The 25878-nt window shown below is 35.6% G+C and overlaps 1 protein-coding gene across 6 annotated transcripts in view; it reads right to left on the minus strand.

Annotated features, from left to right (window-relative positions):
• Positions 1–10760: 10760 nt before the first annotated feature.
• Cpsf6 (cleavage and polyadenylation specific factor 6) overlaps positions 10761–25878 on the minus strand; it is a 31384-nt gene continuing 16266 nt past the window's right edge. For 2 of the 6 annotated variants that reach the window (XM_021643648.2, XM_021643646.2), the window contains 3 exons: positions 24735–24888; positions 21990–22179; positions 10761–15571 (listed from right to left, as the gene is read on the minus strand). In XM_021643648.2, the coding sequence (XP_021499323.1) occupies positions 21993–22179; positions 24735–24888 (341 nt within the window). In that variant the 3' untranslated portion in view covers positions 10761–15571; positions 21990–21992. Of the gene's footprint in view, positions 21908–21989; positions 22183–24734; positions 24889–25878 lie in introns of all 6 variants that reach the window. The other 4 variants (XM_021643647.2, XM_021643645.2, XR_009590030.1 and 1 more) reach the window with 3 other exon arrangements.

Genomic DNA, 25878 nt, shown 5'->3' on the forward strand with positions numbered 1-25878 from the left:
ATTCCAGTTCCAGCCCTCTTCTGACATCCATGGGTACCAGACATACACATGACACATGCAGACACATGCAGGCAAAACACTCCTACATATAAATTTATTTTTATTCTAAAAAACAAACTTAAAGATTGGTTATACATCAATATAGTAGGATTTGGGGACTATTCCCATGTGGATATTTAAGTCTCTTAAAGGACTTCCTTTAGTCTTTTATATGTGATGACATAGCAGTAAGATTTCTATTTCTGTTTATCTAGGTTTCCCTAAGTAGGTTTAATTTGTAATAATAATAATTTTCTAGGTATAGTATTCTTGATGAACAGCACTTTGAACATTCCATATCACTCATCTTTTGTATAGTTTCTGCTGAGAAACTTCATAATCTAATAGTACCTCTCTTGTACGTTTTGATACCTTCAAGATCCTCTGTATGATTTCTGGCAGTCTAATTATGATTTAGCCTTTGAAGCTATTCGAGCTCTTTTCATGTGTGTGTTCACTTTTCTCTGATCTTCAACTAAGTCCTTTGCCTTTCTTCTCATTCCCTATATCCAGTAATGTGCTTATTGTTCAGCTCCTAGGGCTCGTAGGCTCTCTCCATATATATATATATATATATGTAATATATTATAATGTATTATATATTATAATGTATTATATATTATAAAGATTACTACATATTACAAATATATAATAAATATATGTATATATATTTTAGTCCTGCCTTGCAATTACAAAATTTGTTGCCGGCTAGGTTTCCTGATTCTTGTTTTTTTGGAGGCGGGGTCTATGTAGCTCTGGCTGTCCTGGAACTCACTGTGCAGTGAATGGCCTCCAGCTCGGATTCACTAGCTTCTGCCTCCTGATTGTTGGGATTGATGGTGTGGCCCACATGCCTGGCAGGTTCACTGGCTCTTTATCCTGTCCTACCTTGCTATGTTTGGATGAGGGTGCACCAGAGTGTATACATTAAAGATGTAGTGCTATTCCCAGGTGTAGTGCTATTGAGAGGTGTGAGAAATTTTTATGGGAAGTTTTAATAAATCCTGCTCAGCCCTGAAAAGGGAGTGTAGGATCCCAGCTGGTCCCCTCTCTGCTGCCCGGCTTTCTGTGTAAATGGCTTGCTTCAACATGTGCACCCCACCATGGCCATCCAGTATCAATGTCACAGACCCAAATCAACAGGACTGTCACCTTGAGTTGGAACCTCAAAAACTGTAAGCCATTTTTTTAAATGCTGCCCATATTTTGTTATAGTTATACAAAGCTAATGTATAACCTGTTCAAATCTGCTACTCAAGCCCTACGGCAAGCTTTTTATTACAGATACGTATCCTTTAGTTCCATAACTGCTTTGCTCTGTGTTCAAGTTTATATTTCTTTGTTGACATTTTCAGTTTCTTCATACATGGATTTCCTAATTTTGCTTAGTTGTCTGTGCTTTTAAATGTGTAAAGCAGCTTTCTTGTAATAATAATCTTTGGCAATCCATACAATTTTATTTCTATCAAGTTGTCTTCTGGAAACTGGTGTGTGTGCTATTGTGTGTGCATGTGTGCACTCTGTCTCATCTTTCACTGAACTCAGTACTCACTACCTAGAGTGACTGGCCAGCAAGCACTCCTCCTCTCTGCCCTTCCTCCCCAACCATGTGCTAGGGTTACAAACATGAGCAACCACACACCACACCACACCACTAGCCAATTGCCAAGTTTTTGTTTTAATGCTAGTGCTGGAAATTTAAACTCAGGTCTTTATGCTTGCATGGCTGGCACTTTATCAACTGAAGCATCTTCCAAGCCCATTTGTTAAAATGAGTATCTTATACCCTGACCAAAAAAAAAAAAGAGAGAGAGAGAGAGGGTTTATTTCACACTTCATCACGATGGAGAAAAGTTAGCAAGAGTCTAAAGCTGATCACTCTGCATGCAATCAGAAAGCCGAAATGCTTTTTAGGCAATATGGGACCCATGGAATGGTGCTACTCTCTGTGGGCAAGTCTTCCTACCTCAATTAACCTAGTAAAGATAGTCCCTCAAAGGCACACCCAAAACCTTATCTCCCAGATAATATTTCCTAGTCCTATCTCAAACTGACAACTGACTAACAGTCACAAGCCATGCTTCTGCTTTGTCTTAGTAATTTTTGTTGAGATTTCAGCGTTGAAGAAATCAATCCTCTTTCCAGACTTCGGGGTCTAGTTTAGTATAGGAAATTTCTCATAGCCTGGTTAGAGAATCCGGACGTTTCGTTTCTCAAACCTTGTCTGGGAAGGTGTCCTCTCTGCGCTTGCGTGTGTACTTTAACCAAAGACATTTGTTAAGATTTCAATGTAGGAGCGGTGAGCTGCGCCAATGTGGTCACTTTATGCTATGGTAATCACAGCACCAGGGCTCTACCTAGTGTGTGCAAGTGGTACTACACTTTGAGTGTATTTGCTTTCCCAACTACGTTAGCGCTTGGACTCAAAATAGTATTTGGATTTAAAACAAAACAAAGGAAGGAAACTGATGAGAAAGACAAAAATAGTCTGGCACAGGGAGATTATGGTCAGGTACAAAGGAATGGTTCCCCAGTGCTACTTACCTCAAAGAGAACATTTCACAACAGTCTGCTTCAGGAGAGGCTGGCCATGAACAAGGCACATGGTTAAATCCCACTATCTCATCCAAGAGAATGAACAGTGGCACTTTTGTGAGGCATCATGTGGAACTCAATGTTTTAGATTTACTTGCGACTGACCTAAAAATGCTATCCCTTAATTACATTTGCCCTGACCCTCAGGTCAGCACTGGCTATCCAGTGCTATATGAGGAATAATCTCATGGCTAGTCTAAGAGAAAAACACCATCAAAATCTCATTCCCAGGAAAACATATGCCTTGGTTTTATTTGAACTAAAAAAAAAAAAAAAAAAAAAAACCTCAAAACAATTGTAAATTTTAAGTAAACTTTTTCAACTCATATCTTTCCTCACATTTAATTTCTCTGAGCAGAAGACAGTTTTAAAGCAGGATTGTTTTTGTCCTGTTTTGGAAGACACACCTAAGATTTTTACTGCCATTTCCTAGGTGTAGTGGCAGCTTAAATTGTCTAGATCCATTATGTAACAGGTTATTGCCTGTATATACCATGTACGTGTCAAAATGTTTATTTACAGCCCAGACAATAAAACAGAAGATGAGAGCCAACTACTGTGCCAGCCACACTGGGACACACACATAGTCTCTGCAGAATCTCCTCCTTGGCTGTATTCCTCTGCTTCCCTGCCCTACAACTAATATGCTGAATTTTGTTAATCATTTTCTTGCACTACTTTCCTAATGGAAAAAACCCTACATTTGCACGTTTGCCTTTCTGAGAACATAAGTAAATGGAATATTGAGAGTTTTTCTGACTTGTTGAAGCCAAGATAATTTCACAACTCATCTACATATTGGTGTGCTGAGTTAAGAATTCTTGTTATCAGGCTACAAAATGTTTTACTCTATGACTCTACTATTTATTCTTGATATTTGAGCTGTTTCCAGTTTTTTCTTATAACACTATATTCTTATATAGTTATATATAATAAGTATCTCCTAAGTAAGAAAACAAATTTCTCTAGCATATTCATCACAAGGAAATGCTAAGCTGGTTTTTCCAACATTATCTGTACCAATCTGCATTTCCAACATTTTTCCCTCCTGTACCATATCATCTGTGCCAAAATACATAACTGCTTAAGCCTTTTGTCCAATCTTATGGTTGTAAAATAGCACTTGTGATCTTAACACACATTTCCTAAATTTCTAATAAGGTCGTCTTAACATTATAGACTGTTTCTGCAGTGTCAGCTCATGTCTTGTTCCCTCTGCCCCTCACACTTTTTCTGAGATGTGGTACTGCACACCCCAGACTGGATGGACTTGAACTCATGTTCCCCCAGTCTCATCTTCCAAAACACCAGCAGAGTTGAGCACCACCCCACCTGGCTTGTTATTGAAGTTGCAGTTAGATTTTCCCTACTATGATAAATCTGTGCTGGAGACCAAACCTGAACCGATATACATACAAACACTACTGTTGCTGAAGCCTCAGCTCTGTTAGATACTAGTCTTTAGTGAATCATGTATTTCGAATATCTTCTCCCAGTATAGAATTCTCTTTTAAATTATCATTAATTCTTAATATATTCAATATCCAGGGTTTCCCTTTTTACTAGTAGTATTAAAAATATACTTCTGCACCAGCTGTGATAGCTCATGAATGTCAATTTCAGGACTACTGGGAATTAATTTAATGTAAGACCTGTGTGAATAGGCAAACAAATGCTCCACCCGGAGTTGATATTTATATATAGCATGAGGTATGTATGATGTTATAATATCAGCATCTCAAAATGGTCTGCAGTCATTCCCATTCTACCATAAATCAAAGTTCCACATACATACAGTTTCTATCTCTCCATATTGTTTCCTGGAATCTGCCTACTGATGTTCTGAACCTGTATTATCCTACTTACTACAAATCATGGTACCTGGTTGAACAAGTCCTACCTCTTCTGTCCCTTCTTGACATTCATTTGCCTCTCAACTTCCATATAAAGTTTAGAGTCTTATACTCCATAGTAAAATGTCTTGGGATTGTAATTCAATTTGCAATGATTCCAAATCCTAATTTAGAAGAAACTGTAGTGTTTTATTAAATGCTATCCTCTTTCTAGCATAGCAATGTTCTGATTTTCACTTACCTTAACGTCTTCCAGTAAGTTCAATCCTTCCATCAAAAATGTCCCTGCAGTTATTAAATATTAGCTACACTGGTTTCTAAACTGATTCTGTATTCATTGAACTTGCTCAATTTTTGATTCTAGTTTAGCTGTAGATTCACATTGTATATTTGCAAATGTCTCCTAAAAATAATTCCTGTCACATTTCCCCTTGATTCCAAGGTAAAGCAAATCAATTACTGTATTTCTCAAAATGAGGAACCCAGATGGGTTTTGATGTGCATATGCAATTGCACTGAGAAAGTGGACAATATGTAGTCTCTACTTTCTTTGACAGCCAATGTTTCTTTAAAGTGGCCAGTATATGTTAGTCTTGACCACCTTTCTTAGAGAGCTCAACGCTAAAATCTCAAGCACACTGCACATTCATCACTTTTGTCATTGGGAGAATTATCTCATTTTGTGGTTCAAGAAGACAAATACATACACTTTCACCTAGGGCTAAGAAGAAACTAATTTCCCACAAGCAACAAGTCCAGACTCTTACATTTTGCTCAGAATTTAGAACTGCAAACATCTGTTCAAAAACCAAACCCTGAACGAGAACCTGTAAGATGGCTCGGTGGTAAAGGTACATTGTCCCCCACCCCCACCATGATTTAAACTCAGCCCAGTGTTCTGAGTTCAATCCCAGAGACCCCCCACATTTAGAAGAGAACCAGTTCCCCCAAATGGTCTTCTGAACACCACACGATACATGTTAAAAAGCTTACCTTTTAATGTTAAATGACAGCCTGAGATGTAACTCAGTGGTAGATTACTTGCCTACCACCTTCAAGACCCTGGGTTTGAGCCCCAGAATCACAAAATGAGCAAAATCCCCAAGTAATGTTAAATGTATTCTCTAGACCAGGTGGTGGCGCTGCATGCCTTTAACCCCAGCACATGGAAGGCAGAAGCAGGTAGGTCTTTGTGATGGTGTACAGAGTGAGTTCCAGGACAGCCAAGGTTACACAAAAAACCGTCTTTAAGTATTCTCTAATTAAGGCAATAATGTATTAAATATCAAATATATTTTTTAATTCTTTCCTTCTTAATTTTTTTAAATATAGTATTCTGTATGTGTGCCTGCACACCAGAAGAGGGCACCTGATCTTATTACAGATGGTTATGAGCCACCATGTGGTTGCTGGAAATTTGTCTCATGATCTTTAGAACCACCAGTGTTCCTAACCTCTGAGCCATCTCTCCAACCCCATCAAACAAATCTTTTAGACAACTTCATGTATATTAGATGAATTTAGAAATAAATACGACAAGTATGAAGGACCCTAGTGACTTCACCAAGAAAGTCAGCGCATTATGGTGGACACATTATTGGAGTATGCACATCTTCTTAGTAGAGGCTTTGGATTTTAAAAGAACTTTTAAGGAAGTTCTAGGCTGTAAGTACATGAACCTGCCCTTTGTTGGTCACTTAATGTAGGATCTGTGTTAGGTGCTTTCCTTGTTGCTGAAACAAAATATCTGAGCAAAACTACTTAAATGTTTGTTTTAGTGTAGGGGAAATCCCAAGACAGCTGGGAAAGCACTGAGGCAGGAACATAAAGCTGCTGGTCAAACTTCATCCCCAGTCAGGAAGATGAATGTCAGTCGCTATGACCGGGTCACTTTTTCCTTTTAGACCCAGCTCGTGAAATGGTGACCCCCCGAAAATTACAGTACCCATCTAGATAATCCCTCATAGGCATGCGGTGAGGATTTGCCCTCCAGTTGATTCTGTATCAACTCTCAAACACTCTTTTTGTTGGCCTGAGATAAGGTCTCACTGTGCAGCCCGAGCTTTCATGGAACTATGTAGGGCACGTCGGCCTTGAACTCACAGATTCATTTGGATGCTGGGATTAAAGGTGTGCACCACCATGCCCAACAGATTCCTAATCTCTTAACTGAAAAATTTTCCCAAATGAACAATTATTGGACTCACTTGCCTACCACTAGATGGCAGTCCACTACTAACATTTTCAGAAAAGCCATCTATAGCTCAGTTGGTAGTACCTGCCTAGAATTGGAAGGACATTCACCGGGATCTGTTACAAAGCAAAACATATAAATCACCATTAAAAAAAAAAAAAAGAAATATGTAGTTTTTTACATATAGTTATAAAGGTAAATCAGTGGCATTTAATGTGTTCAAAACTCTGAACTGTTTTCTTGTTTTTCCGAGAGGGTCTGTGTAGCCTTGACTGTCCTGGACTTGCTTTTTGTAAATCAGGCTGGCCTTGAACTCAAAGCAATCTACCTGTTCTGCCTCCCTTAGTGCTGGGATTAAAGATGTGCACCACCACTGCCAGTTTAATTTTCTTTTTATACGTATAATTCTATGTTCATTGGTGTTTTATGTGCATTTTTATTTGTGTGAAGGTATCAGAAGCCCTGAAACTGGAGTTACAGACAGGTGTGAGCTGCCATGTGGGGGCTGGGAAATGAAGCCGGGTCCTCTGGAAGTGCAGGCAGTCAGTCTCCTAACTACTGAGCCATCTCTCGTGTCAACTGTTCATTTTCTTAACCAAGTACTTTGAAGATATGATTTTTATAAGATATCTGGACTAAGATAAAGATACTACAGTGTGGGTGGGGTAGCTCAGGACTATAATCTTTGCAGTTAGGAGGCAGGTTTCTGAGTTCAAAAGAAGCCTGAATGAGACCTTACCTTAAGAACAACAAACAGGCAGGTGTCCCAGCACTCAGGTGGCAGAGACAGGCGGATCTTTGTTCTAAGTTCTAAGAAGAGTTCTAAGACAGACAGGGCTGTTTACACAGAGAAACCCTGTCTCAAAAAAACAAACCAAACAAAAACTGAAGAGAAACCTATAAACCTTTAACGTATATTCTTGGGAATTGTAGTTAAATGCAAAATTCAGCTACTGGCCCCATTAGTGCCAATGTTGCTAGAGACCACTTTTTCTACTGAAATTTTAGACCATAAAATAGTAATTAAAAAAAAAAAAGGTAACATTTTCCTCATAAAGCTAACTGAATCACACAACACAGCATCAAATAATTTTGGTCCAGTCAATGTTTAGGCTGTGCTTGTGTACAGAGGGCAATCCACAGGAATTAGGTGCACATCTCCAGCACATTGCTGGAGATGGAATTCAGGTCTTCAGGAATGGCTCAAGTGCCTTTAACCCTCCCTCATCTCCTCCCTGTCTCACCCTCCCTTCCTCTCCCCCAACCCCCATTCTACTGATAGGGGAGGTCCTCCTCCCCTACCAGACCCTAGCCTATCAGGTCTCATCAGGACTGTCTGGATCCTCTTTCTCTGGCCTAATAAGGCTGCCTTGCCAGGCCAGGAGTAAGTGATAAAAGAACAGCCAACCGTGTTCATGGCAGTGACTGGCCCTGCTCTCCCTTTTTCTTGGTCTGTGATGAGATGGGTATATAGTAGAAGTTGGAGGAATCATTGTCTTGTTTATCAGTAAGGACACTGTCTATCTGGCTTGTGCCATCTTCAAATTGCTAACAGGACAAAAGGCCCTAGGCAGAAATTAAAATGCAATGCCTATGCCTGCTCTTCTTTTAGAAAAGAAATAACTAACTAGTTCATGGGCTGTCATAAAGAATGCAGAGGCAGGCAACTGAGTTCATGACAGGCAGCCCCTGATCCCCTTAGTAGGGAACCCAGTTGGAGACTGAGCTGCCTATGGGCTACATCTGAGCAGAAGCCTAGGTCCTCTCCATGCATGGTCTCTGCAGGATCCACTGGGCCCAGATTTTTTTTGACTCTGTTGGTCTCCTTGTAGAGCTCCTGTCCCTCCCAGGTATTTCTATCTCCATCTTCTTCTAAGATTCCCTGCACTCTGCCCAGTTTGGCCGTAAGTTTCACCATCAATATCCTGCTGGGTAGACTCTTTCAAAGGCCCTCTGTGGAAGGCTCCGGTCCTGTTTCTTGTCTTCTCCTGCTTCCAATGTCTATCCTGTTTGTCCTTCTGAATGAGAATTAAGCATCTTCCCTAGGGTCCTCCTTGTTGTTTAGCTTCTTTAGGACTATAGATTTTAGTGTTTATCCTATATCACATGGCTAATATCTACTTATAAGTGAGTATATACCATGTGTGTCTTTCTGCTTCTGGGTTACCTCACTCAGGACGATCTTTTCTAGTTCCATCCATTTACCTGCAAATTTCATGATTTCCTTATTTTTAATTGCTGAGTAGTATTCCTTTGTATTAATGTACGACAATTTCTGTATCCATTCTTCAGTTGAGGGACATCTAGGTTGTTTACAGATTCTGGCAATTAAGAATAAAGCCACTTTGAACATAGTTAAGCAAATGTCCTTGTTTTATGGTTGTACATCTTTCGGATATGTGCCCAGGAGTGGAATAACTAGAACCTGGGGTAGCACACTTTTTAAATCTCAGTATGAGATTTAAGCACAGCTTAATTTGAAGCACAGACAGGAGATTCACCCATCTGATCACAAGCCTGATAGCCTGGAATGTGCCAATATGGCAGAAACAAGGGAGATGCTATCTCAAAGGTGGAAAGGAAGAACCCTTTATGCTGTCCTCAGATCTGACAAGCATGTAGCTACACAACAGAAACACATAAGTACAAGACTAACTGGTAATTTAGTTTAGCCTCAGACTATGGATTCTCCTACCTCCACTTCCAAGTGCTGGTAATCACAGGCACAGTACCACACTCCACTAAGTGTGTGTTTTTTGAAGTATGAAAATCCTGCATACCTGATCAGAATCAATGTTCAATCAGAGTTCCTAAGTACTCTGCTATTGGAAGATAAAAGTTGATAAAGGCCCACAGTAGCATTAGAAGTAGTTATTTCACCATTAGAGTTAGGAACCACAAGTACAAAGGCTAGAAAAATCATCTTAAATCCCTTGTTTAGGGGACAGAAACAGTTCTGCCCAGGTTGGAGCCGTAATCAGTTTGGCAGAGTACTTGGCTATCATGCAGGAAGCCTTGGGTTTCAATCCTTAGCACTGTAGAAACTGAAAATGGCACCACGTCCTTCAAGACAGCACTCACACATGGCAGAGGGATCCAAAATTCAATGTCATCTTTAGCTGTAGCCTAAGTTTGAGGCAATGCAGGTGGTGATTGTTTCTCTGGTAGTTTACTATGTTCTCCACTCAAGATATCCCCAGTAACTTTCAGTTACATGTTCTCTGTTGTTATATAAAGGCTATAGACAAAGAGCCTCAAATTATTCCAATGATAAAGCAACTTTAAAAATGCATAAACAGTAACAAGAAACCTAACAATCCCACATAAGCATGATGGTAACCTCTATTATTTCTGTCTAAATTGCTTAGCATTGTTACTCAGAAGTTTTGCATGTAAGAAATTACATCTATTTCAACATTTGTATATCAGATGTCTCTCTTTTTTAAAAGCTTACTCTCACATAGCCCAGGTGGCCTGAATCTCATGAGATGAGGATAAATCTGAATTTCTGATCCTGAGTGCTAGGATTATAAATGTGTCCCACTGTAGCTTGTCTGACGTGGTGCTATGAACCCAACCCAGGCTTCTTGCACTGCATGCAAGTTCTCTACCCACTGAGTTGTACCTCTAGCGCCAATGGATCAGATATTTGAAGAACAAACCTGTTACTACTTAAAACTATGTCCTATAATGTTCCCAAGTTAACTGGTATAGTATGTTGCTGTGATCAGAAAATGTTTTTACTTCTGAAGGACCGGTGAAGTTCAAAATCTTAAGACGAGGCAATCATAATTCTAGACAGTTGGCTCAGCAAGTAAAGGTGATGCTGTCAACGTTGTCCTTTAACCTCCACAAATGGGCCATGGCTGGCACACACATGCATGCATACAAAATAAGTTAATTAAAACTTTTAAACTATGTCAGGAGAAAATAACCACTCTCAAGGAGGTTGGCTTAGACAAAATAAATATGATCATCTAAGCTCTGTTAATACTGCCATTTCCCCAACAGATTACTATTCAAGGTTAAAAAAAATAGTTAACAAATTATAAGTCAAACAAAAAGGACAAAATGCAAAGTATTATCAAAACTTTGTTTTTATTTTCAATACAAGATAAATACCATGCTTGTTACTAGTGCAGTTTAAGGCCAACAATGGCCATATAGCAAACTGCTGAACAGTCACCTAAATGCTAAAGAAAGAAAAGACAAAGTAAACATTAAACACAAAATTGCAAGTACAAACATTTTAATAAAATGGGAATGAGCCTTTGAAAGAAGCTAATATGGAAGTCTAGTTTTCATGGACATCAAAAGGGTGCCTGTTTGATGGATTATCACCTTACCTTTTGCACAGAAATCTTATGAAGTCACCACATTCAATAGCTAAAATCTCAAGACTTTCTTTGGCCTTCTGATATTAGACAACTTATTTACACAGAGTGATTATTCAATAACTCATGGGTACTATAATATGATACAATTTTTTGTTGTTAGGGGTTTTCCATAAAAAATTGTAAAATAACTTTGTAAGGCTGTGCTGGGCTGTAAACTACTTTGCTACTATACCATGGGATGCAAAGAAAGGAGTAATAGACCTTTTTTAAGGCTAAAGTCATAAATGTTATATAGTTGCAGTCCTCAAAATACATTATGATTCACCCCAAAGGATCATTTCCCATTAAATATCACCTCAGTACTATAATTTCCAAAGTAAAAAAAATAAACAAACACGAATTTATCACTGTATTTTAAAATAATGTGCATACAGAAATGCTGAGAAGTGTTATGCAGCAACAGTGAGGCAAAAAAAAAAAAAATGCACCTTCAAAATAAAATATTTTGGGTCTGTCCAATTGGAAATGAATGTAATTTACTCCCATGGAGTTTTAGGGTACTCCGACATGAAAAAAATGCTCGTAGTATTTACCATCCACAGATACCATTCAATATTTGTGTGACTTCAATTAAACTTTACCTAATGTTTTAAAAGCCTCCCATTACAATATAATTAATGTAGCAGGAAGTCTTTAAAACACTGAAATCTGCCTGTATATAACCAAGAATTCATACATCCCATACAAAAACCATAGTAGCTATATGTTCAGTGAATGCCAACAACCTAGAACTTTAAAGAAACATTGGGCTAAAACAAACCTAACCCAATATGAACATAATACAATGGCCTGAATATTTGGAATATTCATAAATTCATATTGCTTCTTTCTAATGCCAAGAAAGAAGAGTATAAGAACTTCCTCCCAGAAGCCTAGATGCTTAATACATTTTCTATTTTGACTTAAAGTGAAACTAATTCTAAATCTTTATTTAAATAAAATCTAAATTTAAAAAAAATCTCATGTTATGAACACAGAAACACCATATATAAGGCCACATCTCAATAAATTCATAATTTTTGGTTGAATGTTTATTTAAAAGTCAGTCTAAGGCTTCTAGGAGTCAAGTTGCTAAAAAATAAATACACCAGTGTTGAAACTGAATATTAATGTTAACACATACACTACAAGAACATAAAAATAGAATGCTTTGCTACAAAAATCCTACTTAATATATTTTAGCACAAAAATTTCTAGTATGTACAATGAATAAGCGTGCATTTAGTAAGTACATACAACTGGGGGAAACATTTACAGAGGGCTATGGGATGCAAATGAACTTCATGAGTAAAATTTAAAAATCAGTTCTCTGTGCAATCACAAGAATCTCAATACTGTGTGCTCAGTAAAGAATCAGAGCATAAACTTCCCCTTAAAATAACGCAAGATGAAGCTTAAAACACAATATCGGGGCCACTTTGTAAGATACACGAATAATGCAATGACCATTTGGGTAACAAAACTAAAATGCCAAGAGCACTCCAACAGAAGAGTCTTGCAGTAGCATCTCATTGTATGTAACAGAACGTACTTAGGTTATTGGCACATTCAAATACACAGGGAAAGAGACACTCTTACCCTTTCCAACAACTTTTCCCTTTACCATAAAATATTATGCAATGTTCATTAAAACTTCCATGTTTATTTTTAGAACTGACTTTAAACTAGTAAAAGCTAAATCAACAGTCTCCATAGGAGAATCAAATGAAAATAATATCTTAAGCTCCATATTATTGTGAATTTCCAAATTGTAGTTAACTGCTTAAGAATATTCTAGGTAAAGGAGCCAGTAAATGAGCTAACAAGTACGATCAACAGCTATAGCAAGTCACCCAAAATCTTGCTGAGAAAAACTGACAAAACATAAACATTTATAAATTACACTGAAGTAATCCTTTCTACAAAAGTATTTCATTTACCTCAAAGCAGTGCATGGAATTCAAAAACGCTGCTGCAAGAGAAATACCATGTGGGCGCTTACCACACATCTGAACTTTACTACTAGGTAAGGAATGTGACTGCACAGCACTAGGCAATGATAGCATTCAAGATAAACTCAAGCTTGTTTTCATTGCCACTATATGAAGTGTAGCTCTTAAAATTCTCCCTAAGTCCTTTCTTCTTCTCTCTCTCTCTCTCTCTCTCTCTTTTTTGGTGTCTTTGCAAAGATGTGTATCTTTGGATTGTTTTTACACATTAAAAACAAGTTTTCAAATAAAACTGGCTCCTAAACAACAGAAGGGCTTTGACAAATAAAACAAAGTTTGTAATTTTTTACTACTATACATTCATGTGTTATCAGGTAGGAGACTTTGCAAAATTACACAAAAAGTTATTTTATTTCTTCCTGACAACACTTAAAAAAATCACCTAGCAGCAGCAAACAACTCTAGTACACTCACACTACCTGCAACCAAAGTCACTTAATGAAATAAGCCAAGCAAAAAGAAGGATGACATAAAGGGCGCAATTAACCGTTCCAACTGATTTAAAAACAAAAAAGAAATAAAAGGTAATGAAGGATTAAAATTAGTACAAAACCTCCAGTTTCATTTCAAGTATATGTATTTGTGATTCCATTTTTAAAATGTTCAGAGAAAATTTATCCTTGTGGACATTTTACTTACCTTTCAATCTTATTATTAACTAATTTCCCTTGTAAACATATGTATGTCCAAACGTCTTCACATTAGGGTATTGTAATTAAACTATTAAAAAAGCTAAGAAATGACAAAAACTTACAATACCTATACACAAAACAAGAAAATAGATTTTGATACAACTCTCAAATTAAAAGGCAACTACATTTCAACAAGATTAAACACTTAAAAATCATTTCTGAGTGCTAACAACAGTTCTAGTAAACACCAATGATCCCTTGCAAAAATACTCTGCTCATAAAATGTTTTAAAATGAACTGGCAGTGGTATGGATATTTTAAAACTAATTTTTGAGTACTTTAAAAACAGAAAGGGATGAAACTGAAGAAGTACAAATCTCTTGAGCTACACATTATCTCTAGCTATTATACATACCTTAAGCATTACCCTTAAATTTAGACAAGCTTTAAAAGCCAATGCATCCTACCAAAGATCTCTCATTGGTAATAAGATCTTTAAAATATATTCAAAACAAATTAGCTTAAGGATTTTATCTCAAATTTCTTTAGTATTCTGATTTTTACCTTCCTATAAAAATAAGTAATCAAGTTGACCGTCTGTTTCTGCTAAGTGTGCAGAACATATGCCAGCCAGATGCTTTTAGTACAGCCTTTTATTAATTATGGCTGGCTGAAAAAAAATTCAACTGATTAGCTCTAATCAAACATAAATCAACAAGGTTACAGGAATATACATACAATTCCTTGAACCATGAAGACAGGGTGTAACTATAATTTCTCATTACTCACACTGAATACAACCCAATGTTAGTAAACAACACACCTTTCAGAAATCTCAATTAAGTAGAATACTCGAGCTTTCTTTACTCATATTTACATGCTGTATGGCTATATTTACACTGCCTATGGCACCATCAGCATGAAACAGAAAATTACTGCATCAAATCAAAATTATCAAAGTCTCTCTTAAGTGCTAGCAGTTCACAATTAATTGTTTCCGTATATCTGGGCTGTAATTAAGCTGCACTACTGTAGCAAATACATGATTTTTTACCAAAATGTAACAACCTCAAATTCTGTGACCCCTAACACATTGACTAGATTGCTATATCTGTCAAATTTCATTTTTACAAGTTTACATACCATTCAGCAAAATCACAAGCTAACTAGGTAAAAACAGCTAGAAAAGCAGAATATAGAAATATTAAATACCATGTAATCACCTATTCTAATATCAAAATCAAGGGCAAGAGACACTTAATTAGTTATGTTTAATTCACTGAACGCCAAGATTAGATTGATGCATATCCAAACACGCTATTGCAATGCTTTTTTAAAGGACAGTAAAAATGTTGTCATAGTAACATTATCTTTAGATATTGCTGAACACAAGACTTTCCCTGAGGTGTAAACATCAAATAACTTGAACAGCTTTACACATCAGCCCCATTAAACAGTTTATTACAACACTACATCTATTGTAATCAAAGTGGTGCTGTTTACAGACATTATCATATGAACATTTTAACAAGAACAAACTACTATAAAAACAAGCATTTACTTGACTTTTTGTTTCCAATTGCTTGCACATTATAATGGCCAAATATATATAACCAGTAATAAAGTTGCAAAAGCTATTAACTTTTTAAATCACACAGGTTTCCTTCAAATAAAACAGTTAAGCAACATAAAAAATAAAGTAGAGCTACTGGTTACCATTTATGCAGATTTGCTTTATTCAGATCTATTCCTGCTCAGTTTATCCATGAATCCTTACAGGTTCAGTTCAATCACAAGAAGCAAACTGCTGGACAAGCGTCACTTTTCCCCCATGAAGACTGTTTTGTCTTGGAAGGTGTTCCTCTTCCTTCAGCTGTAATGTGTCAAAATTTGTGATGTAGATTTTGCTATTCCCCAGAATACACAGAAAAATGTTGGCTTAGCTATACATACACAAGTCGTGCATCTACTCACTGTTAGGTATTCTAACACAAAATAAAGAGTAACTCAAACAGTAGCTGCTTGCATGGTGGAGAAATGCTCCGAATTTACAAATTCAAAATATGAAATTCTCATTTCATTCTTTTTACATAATATCTTTGAAATCCAGTGATTCTCAAATGAAGACCATTATTGCATACAATATATGCTAATTTTATAAAGAAAACAATCAGTAACAAATGAAAACACAGCAGCTACTGTTTCTGTGATGAGAACAGTCATAAGTCATTTTCTAAAATATGCATACTACAAAAATAAATGGGAAAATGCTTGATTTGAATGTAGATATTTTTCATTCATCCACAAACCAATTTATTTAACAGATGCTGAACTGAATATAAAATGCAATGAAATTTACAAATTAACTGTATTTGACAGCATACATGAACTTCTGTCAATTTGTTATAAACCAATAAAGTTCCATGTTACAAAATTTATAAATCAATACCTCAGTATGAACATTAAATATGACATCCACATACAAATCTTTAGACATAGTACAAAATTGAGACATTACTTTCACTCTATTTCACCTATATCCACTAACCAAATATAAACTAATGAGAATCTACACTGATAAATTTCATTAAAAACTTAAAGGGGTAGAGGGGAAGCCAATAATAAAATCGATACTATAGTCTCAGGAATACACATTTATGTAAATTTCAAGTAAATTCCCCAAAAGGAAACATTAATTAAAAAAAAATTGATCACTGAAATACCAAATATTTAAAATAGAAATACTAAAAGGGTATTTTAATATTTTTAAGCACACAATGCTTAGTAGCATTCTGTCGTAAAAATAATTTTAAAAGATTCTTTGCTTTATACTTAGGAACAATTTCTGTGACAACTCTAAATTTTGTGTTCATTTCTCTATTGGGAGAATTTTAAGAGTATCAGTATGCATTCATACTCCCTTAAATCTTAAAAGTACAAAAGAAAAGGTTCTTTCTCATCTAAATACTTTCTATGTATCTGCCTTTTTAGAGACATTTAAGCTATTTATAATAGCCACCTTTTATACCTTTGATTTTTATGATGAGCCTTATATAGAGGAATTATTCAACAGAAAAAAAATTTACAATGTCAGTTTTCAAATGTTTTATTTTTACAGGTTACAATTCTGGTAGGTTTTTTGTTTGTTTGTTTGTTTGTTTGTTTGTTTGTTTGTTTCCTGGGATTGATACTGAGAACTAAATCCAGGACTCCACACACGTGCTAAGCCCATGACCTACACTAACACTTGTAGCACTAGTGAATTTTAAAAACAGAAATTAGAGAAAGAAAAGGCACATGTTTTAATCTATAAAAAAGACTGTAGGAAATTTTGTAAATTCTACTAAAAAAGAAATACTTTCTTCCCTAATATTTTTGTTGTGTTATGAAGAATGAATCAATCACTGACAGAAAAATTATTCAGTGTCACAGTGTGGGGATAAGAAAAAGAAAAACTGACCCCAATAGAAACTTACTACTTTTATACAGGAAATCCCGTTTGTGAGGTCGTAATACACACCTTCATGCAGAACTAGGGCACTCCTCTTTTGCTTCATTATATTATAGATAAGTCTTTACTAACTGATAAATCTTAAATTTTCACCATACAGACATAATATTTAGGGAATAGTTTAGAAACGTTTATTTCTAGTTCTAAACACTTTACATATGTAAACACAAGTTTTACAATCTCAAACGGAAGAAAATTTTGAAGGCAATACAACCCATTTCCAATAATCCAATTCCATATTATAGTCAAATGTCTAAATAGACATCTACATAAACAAAGTTATCAAAGAGCTTAAAAGTAACACATACATTGAATGTCCATATGTTCAAAATAGCATTTGATCAAATCTATAATGTCAAAGCCACACAATTATTTGCTTTAGCTGTCAGTTATAAAAAGGAATCTATGTAAACAGCTGTTAAATGAACTAAGTAAGACAATGAAACTACAGCTTTAAAGTCTGCAAGCTAAAGCAAGCAGGAAAATCAATACAGAGTGAAACACCTATGCTCTGAGTAATGTACTATCAAACCACTATGAACAACTCAAATTGAGTGTTGTTTGATACTTAAAGATGCAATCTTGGTATTATTCATATTTTAAAACTCATGGTGAATTCATCTTTTTTAAATAAAACATTTGAATATTTACTTGATGGGAATTCTTAAGGTTTTATGTTGAGGGTTTATCTCTAAAACAGGGTCTTAGTACAAAGGCCTGGCTGGCCTCAGACTCTACATGTAAGCCAGGCTAGCCTGGGTCTCACAGGGTCTTCCTGTGCCAGTCTCTTTAGGTGCACTATAACAGCCAGCTCTTACATATTTTCATATTAATGTGCTGAATTTAAAAGGATCCTCAAATTAATTTTAGAAATGCAATGCTTTTAAATAAATAAAATTTACCCTGCCAGATCTGAAAATTTCTGCTTCCTGAGGAAAGGGGATGAGGTAGGCAATAGAAGCATATGAACATATTAATCCTAAATTTCTTCTTATATTGACTAGAACACAGTACATAAAAAACATTTTTGTTTATTACTGATATTCACAAAAAGCTCCTAGCTACTGAAACAGCTTATATTTTCCTGTTTTTCTCTGAACATCATACTTACCCCATTTCAAATAAAGTATTTTATCACTCTCCAAAATACACAATTAAGTGCGCTATGCAATTGACTACATAGAAATAAACTCCATCACAAAACAGGAAATGAAAGAAAAAAAGATTTGTGCCAAAAAGTCACCCAAAAAATATGGACATTTCAAAATAAGCTGTTTGTTATTTAGAATTCATCCACGGTCAAGAGTTAGATCTTGCTAACCACAGAAAGCAAAAGCATAAATTTGAATAACATGAATGAGACTCGTGTTATGAGGTTTCTTTTAAACAATGCTAACTGAATAGTCATTTAAAACATTACTTATTCAAAACAAACCAATATGCAAACTAAACAATGGAAGGGTTCCACATTGAAATGAAGGTGAGAGAGCAAAGTGACTCACATTGGCACTGAGTTTTTGTAAGACAGAGAACATCATGTATAAACAAAACTATATTCTTAAACCACAGTGAGCAAAACACTATACATACATCCAAAGGATCACCTCCTACCCTCTCTTGTCACTCAAGTAAGTCAGAGTATAGTCAGATTTTACAAATACTAAAATTCTAAGAAATGAGAGAAGAAATAAGAGCCAGCAAAGCAAGATGAAGCAGAGCAGTTGAGATATATAGGAGAACTTAAGAAAACAAAGCTGGGACTACTAGGCAGGGAACACGTGATCTAAGAGCTGTAAAAGTAATTTTGAAACAGTTATCATTCACCAGGTGATGAAGAGAATTTAATTTTCACAAAAGCCTCAACATAACACTCCTAAGGAGATGGGAACATCTTAATATAAAAGAAATGTTTTTCTTTGGGCTTTCCCCCAAATTAACACAAGCTATAATAATCTGAATAACCAACACAAAGCATCCTAAATCCTGTGCAGTAATTAAACCCAAGTTTATGACATTTATGCCAGCAGGAATCACACAGCCCAACTCTTACAGTTATTTAACGCAGATTCCAAACACAGTATGTAGCAAAAAGAAGGAAATCACTTGAGAACATGTGAATCTCATAAATTAGGAAGAGAACCCTAATTAAAAAGCATCTAGAGAAAGAATTTTCTCCCATTAGTCTTCAGTACACAAAACTCAGTTGTTAACAGAAACTGCTGAGTGAGGCTATTCTAAAAGTGGTGACAGGAACAACTTCAAGAAAGGAGCAACTGTAACTGCAACAGTAGCATTATCTCTGTAAGAAAACAACCTTGCATCTTTTATTTTGCTCAGAGTGGTCTGAGAATAAAGGTAAAATTACAGTATATGAAGCACAATGCATTTACACACTGAAATTTACAAAACTTATTTTTCTCATTTAAGTATTATTACCTATTTGAACTTGGATATGGAATGCTTTTAGAAAAACTAATACATTTTTTCAAATGAGAATGCAATTAACGTTACCCAACAGTTCAAACACAAAAAACTTAAGATGGGACAGACATTAACAGCTGCCAACATTAAGTTTCCAGAACCTGCCCTTTACCCACCATCATCACTTGAGAGCATATTACATTATTAATTTACACAAAGACTGACGTTTAGTTTATTGAAGTGCTTCTTATTCCATTTACTCCATTTAAAATTACAAGGAAGTTCAAAAGGACTCATATTCTAAAACTTGTAAAGAGGTCAGCAGACCTTAAAATGGCAGTAAAATTTGTGACTAGGTTTGCACTTGATATATGTATTCAATCCCAGCCCCCACCCTCTTACTCACATCAGCTCACACAATCAATACCTCTTGGTATATAGCAAAGATACAGTAATCCAGGAAAACATATCTTTTATTCCCTTTTCCTTTCCTTCTTTTTCTTTTTTTTCTTTTTTCACCGGAAAGGCTTTTGTAAAATTTGGCTTGGATGAAGGCACACAACAATATTACAACTCAATTCTGATTAATATACAAACAAAACAGAATTTGGGGTATGGTACATCACTAGTTGCAAAAAACATCAACTGCACACTAAGAAATTGTAGTTAATGCCTGAATGACATGGAACTCAAATCATGATATATTTACGTGTATACTCTTGACTGAAGTGTAAATTCAAATTATGTAAAATTAACAATGAAATTATCAAAAGTTCATACTTGGCTGATTGGATTAATTTTATGAAGACCCATAAGAAAACTGCTACTAATTAACTCTACATATGAACTGTTTTAGAGGCCCCTGGATGGGTGCACCGAATTACTGAAAATTTTATCCAAGTTTCACTATCGTATCTTTGGTAACTATAAAAATGGTTGATAAACTACAAAGACTAAAATAAATAAACAAACAAATAAATAAATATCCAAACAGTACTGATTTTAGTAATTTTAAAATAAATATTTTGAGAATTAAAAATGTAATGCAACATAATTAGTAAAGTTTTTATAAATATTAAAAGGCATATTTAAGATATAAGACAAGTATTAAAATGGGCTTTCTCATTTCAAAAACCCGTAAGCCATAGAGTAATACTTGTGTTCCATAAAAACTAAGACTTACACCTGTCTTGTTCAAAAAGGATTTCTGTGTGTGTATGTGTGTGTGTGTGTGTGTGTGTGTGTGTATGCATGTGTGTGTGATTAAAGAAACTGCTAGCCGCAGAATTACATACACAACAAAGCCAATTACAATTTGTATATTAACAATTTTCAAGGTTGGATTTTCAGTACGTTTCTATGAAGTATTTACTTATAGAGGATTTGTTTTAAGCCTAATTCAAATATGCCATCAATATATGAAGCAAAGGTGTTTAGAATAATCTGCCACATGTAAAAGATTCACAGTGCTCTTTCCCCACTCTTCATGAGTAAACACTGTCCACAAATATAAAATAAAATTACATGTAAAAATGAAATATAAACAGACAACTCATTTTACTTTATGAAAAAATGTACACAAGAAATTTTTAAAATACAGAAAAAAAGACAATGATTATGGCTTATGAATGAAACATCAAAGAAAATTATTTCCAAGTACTTATAACTTGGGATGTATAGCTTGGCACTTACTTGGCAATTTAAAGTTTTTAGATATGTACCCTTAACCCACTTTACACCTTCTTTGCAAATTAAAAAGATAATTTTCCTTTAAAAAACAAAAATGAAGTGCTAGAAATTTTTTTTTCCAAAAAAATTTTTAAGGAAAAAAAAACCCTCTTTCAATGCGGAAAAACATCCTTTTGTATTGTAACCTATTACAGTGTTAGATTTTCTTTAAAAGTTTCAGGGACAAATAAAGTTAGTTCAAGGAAGGAAGGACAAAAATTTTATTTTTAAAAATCCAAGCACATAAAATTCATATCTGAAGCAATCCCTTGGTATTTTATAAATATTTTAAATCACATGCAAACAATGTATGTGATTAGCAGAATCCCAATTTTCAAATTTTAGAAGTACACAATGAGTCCTCTTGATTATTTTTCTTGCTTTAAGACCACAATCTGAAATCTAAAAGTCACAGATAACTCAGGAATACAACATTCAATGGAAAAAGGTCAAAATTTTTTTACCTGTAGTGGCTTACCTGTTTTCGGGTGTTTCCAGAAGATTAAATCAGAACAAGTACTTGGACCACTTAAAATGTAGGTATATTTACTGTATAAACAACAGCCTTGGAGTTATGATTACTGTTGATAGCACACACACACTAAGTAAAAGAATGAAAAGGAATGCCCACCTTCTAACGGTGACGGTACTCTCGCTCTCGGTCGCGCTCCCGGTCACGGTCCCGATCACGATCGCGGTGTCTCTCTCGCTCTCTGCTTCTCTCTCTGTAATAATCATCATGGCGATCTCTACTCCGAGATTTATGACGCCGACTCTTTTCCCGTGATCTACTATGGTCCCTTTCTCTTGATCGTTCACGTCTTCTAAAAGAAATTACTGGATTAATGCTGTCCATAGCTGTAGAGCTTCAAAGACATTCAATAGGTTTTATCACTAGTTTTATTTCCATGGTTTCAATTACAAGTCAATCAGTCTGAAAATATTAAATGTAAGATTTCTGATATAAAACACGTTTATGCCTTTCTGATTAGTTGTAGGGGTAGAGGAAATCCTGACTGAATAAAGTTTTGAATCACTGTGTATTGTTGACATGGCCAAAGCCATGTGGGAATTGCAAGGCCTTAACTGTGAACCCCATGGAACACTGACAAAGGGGGTTCTCATTAAGGCCAGGCCAAGAGGGGTGGCAAACTATCCTCACGAGTCTGAGTATGAATGTTTATGGACTGACCAATGAGTAACAAAGGCAGCTTCCTCTAGGACTTTTTTTTTTTTTTTTTTCAAACAGCAACTGCTACTCTATAGAGATCTCCTATCTAGACTAGCTAGCCCCTCCCCCAGTATTGCACCTAATATATGTGAAGTTCTAAGTTACGGGTTGAAGCCATAGCAGAACCCTGATTCTGGCTCTATTGGAAGTCTATCTGTCCTTTCTTCATTCACTTGCAGCCCCTAGTCATATTTCCAGGACCCATGGTACCTAGACTGAGGTAATCATCATGATGAAATCTTTCATCATCTTGGCTCCTTCCTGCTTGCATTGGGAACCACCCCTCTGCCCAGTGTACTCCCACCATATGCTATATGCCCATTATTTATTCAGTATGTCTTCAGTATCACAGTATAGTGCAGGACTTATGCTGGAATGGATTACTTAGTAACAGTCCCAAATGTGAAGTAGTGATGCTGACAGGCAATTTGGATATTGTTCCTTTAATTGAAAAAAATGAAAATGAAAAAAGTCATGTTGAAGTTGTTAAGGTTTACAATGAGGACCCATGAAATAATGAAGAAAAAAATAAATTTATGCTAATGTTGCCACATCTTAAAAACCCAAAAGCCATCGCCAAAATTTATCATTCTATTAGTTTAAGAATTCTTTTATCATGTAATTTCTGAACCAGGTAACTATTAAACTATTAAATGCTAAGGTCTTTGATTAAGCTAGATGTTCCCACAATGAAAACAATGAATGATATGTCTCTATGACAAATTTCTTCAGAGATATTTACACTGAGGCCAAAAGGTAGTAACAAAGTAAAGACTGTGTCCAACTCCTTTTCCTTAAGGTACTAACTCTAGAAAAAGTATACTCTAAGGACAGATAGAAGTGTAATATAGGGAACTAGATAGGTGGCTCAGAGGTTATAAACACTGGCTGCTCTTCAAGAGAACTCAGGTTCAAGTCTCAGCACCTACACAGTGGCTAAAAATCATCTCTAACTTTAGTTCTGGGGGATCTAAGGCCCTTTTCTAGCCTTTGTGGGCACCTAGCATGACTGGTGCACAAGCCAGCCATGCAGGCAAAATACCTGCACATATGAAACAAAAATCCTAAAAATGTGGCTAGGTATGGAAGCACAACACTGAGAATATTCAAGACCAGCCTGATCTACATTGTGAGAACCTGCCTCAAAAGAGATGATATCATGTAAAAATTAAACAGTTACCTCCCAAAATAATAAAATCTTAAGATTAGTAAAAATGCTTTTAAAAGTAACCTTTAGGAAACTATATTACAGGGGTTGAAAAGATGGGTCAGTGATTAAGAGCATTTGCTGTTCTTACAGAAGACCAGGGTTTGATTCCCAGTAACACACATGATGGCTTACAACCATCATAGCCATCCATAACTCCAGTTCCAGAGACTCAATGAATGCTCTCTTCTGACACCCTCGGGCACTAGGCACACATGTGGAGTACAAACACACATGCCAGCAAAACACTGATACATATAAGTAAACCTAAAATAAAATGGTATCTACTACAAAATATAATCACTTTTTCATTTATTCATAACGTCGTCTTTCAAAAACATCCTGACTCCTGTATAAAGCAACTGTATAAGGCCACTACCATTGTACAACATGTGTTTAATAAGAAATAGGAATCAATAATGAAAAACAGATGGTTATAGTAAATACTACAAAAGAGATAGAACGTGACAGACTAGATTTAGTTAAAACATGAAAAATACAAAGGCAAATGTAGAGGGGAAGGAAAGAAGAAAAATGGTTCCAAGAAGATATATCAGCACAAAAATTAGTGAGTTGGTCAAACGCTTAATGTGTCCACGAGAAGGGAGACCCACTTGGCTAGAGAACAGTGAATAAATACGGGAGTTACGAGAATCAAAGGAGAGATTACATTAAACAATGTGCTTGAGTGTGTACAGCAGTCTAAAAGTAGAGAAAAGCCATATATTCCTTGTGTATAATTTTATTCTAAGTGACACCTTTTAAGGATTTTGGGAAGCAACAGCATGGCATTTAGAACTTACAAAAAAAAATTTTTTTTTCCACTGACCACTGAGTACACAGTATATAAACTAAGTCCCAGGTTTTTAAAAGTTCTACTTTCTTTTTCCTTGTGTTAATTAAAGGTTTTAAAAATACATGAGACAGGAAAGTTTTACCTTGATCCAGAACCATAGGACTTGGACTCAATTCCATGAAGGCAATCTTGCAAAGAGCTAATAAGAACTTTGCAACGATCATCTGCAGATACTTTGGATTGTTTAATTAAAGAAATTGCTGTTACCAATGTTTCAATAGCACTCCCATAATCACCTGCAGGGAAAAAGAAAACATTAATAATGAAACAAATTTTTGTTTCCAAATTCTTATCAAACCATTTGTGAGCTAAAATGATGCACATTTTTTGAATGTCTTTTTTTGTTTGTTTGTTTTTGAAGGGGGGAGTTGGATTTTTTGAGATAGGGTTTCTCTTTATACTTCTGGCTAGCTATCCTGGAACTCACTCTGCAGACCAGTATGTCCTTGAACTCAGAAATCTGCCCAAATCCCAAGTGCTGGGATTAAAGGCCTGTGCCACCTTCGCCTGACCTGAAAGTGTCTTTTAAGATGACCAGACAATGACTTTTGTTCAGTATTTTGAAATTTGCAAGACTCTCATTTTCACAAAGTTAATGCAATTGTTGTTTCATAAAGAGGGACAATTAATATTTCACAAATATGGGAATAAATAAGATATCTTTAAGATTCTGAACTATTAAATACCAAAGTTAGCATTCACTTTTTTTTTTTTTTTTTGGTTTTTCAAGAGTGTTTCTCTGTGTAGCCTTGGCTGTCCTAGACGCACTTTGTAGATCTGCCTGCTTTTGCCTCCAAGTGAACATGTAATCTTTTGTGAGTATTTAATCTTTTTATGTGTAAAAGTGTTTTGCCTACATATGTCTTTGTATCACAAGCAAGACTAAGCCCACTGATTACCACATGGGTGCTGGGAATCAATTCTAGATCCTCTGGAAGGGCAAACAGTGTTACTCCAAAGCTACCTCTCCAATCCCCAAAGTTGGAATTTTTTATATGTATGGATATTTGCCTGCATGTATGTGCCTGGTACCCAATGAGGAAATAAGAGAATACTGGATACCAGCACTTAGTAGTCAGCGCTGTTAACCACAGAACAACCTCTCTACCCCCAATTAATATTTAAATCTAAATTGAGTAACTTAAAATTAGTGGTCTTCAATACCTTAATATTAAGTGAGAGATAATGATTTGGGAATACAGAGATATATACAGTTAAGAAAACTG

The sequence above is a fragment of the Meriones unguiculatus genome, chromosome 2 (assembly GCF_030254825.1).
Source record: "Meriones unguiculatus strain TT.TT164.6M chromosome 2, Bangor_MerUng_6.1, whole genome shotgun sequence".
Taxonomy (NCBI): domain Eukaryota; kingdom Metazoa; phylum Chordata; class Mammalia; order Rodentia; family Muridae; genus Meriones; species Meriones unguiculatus.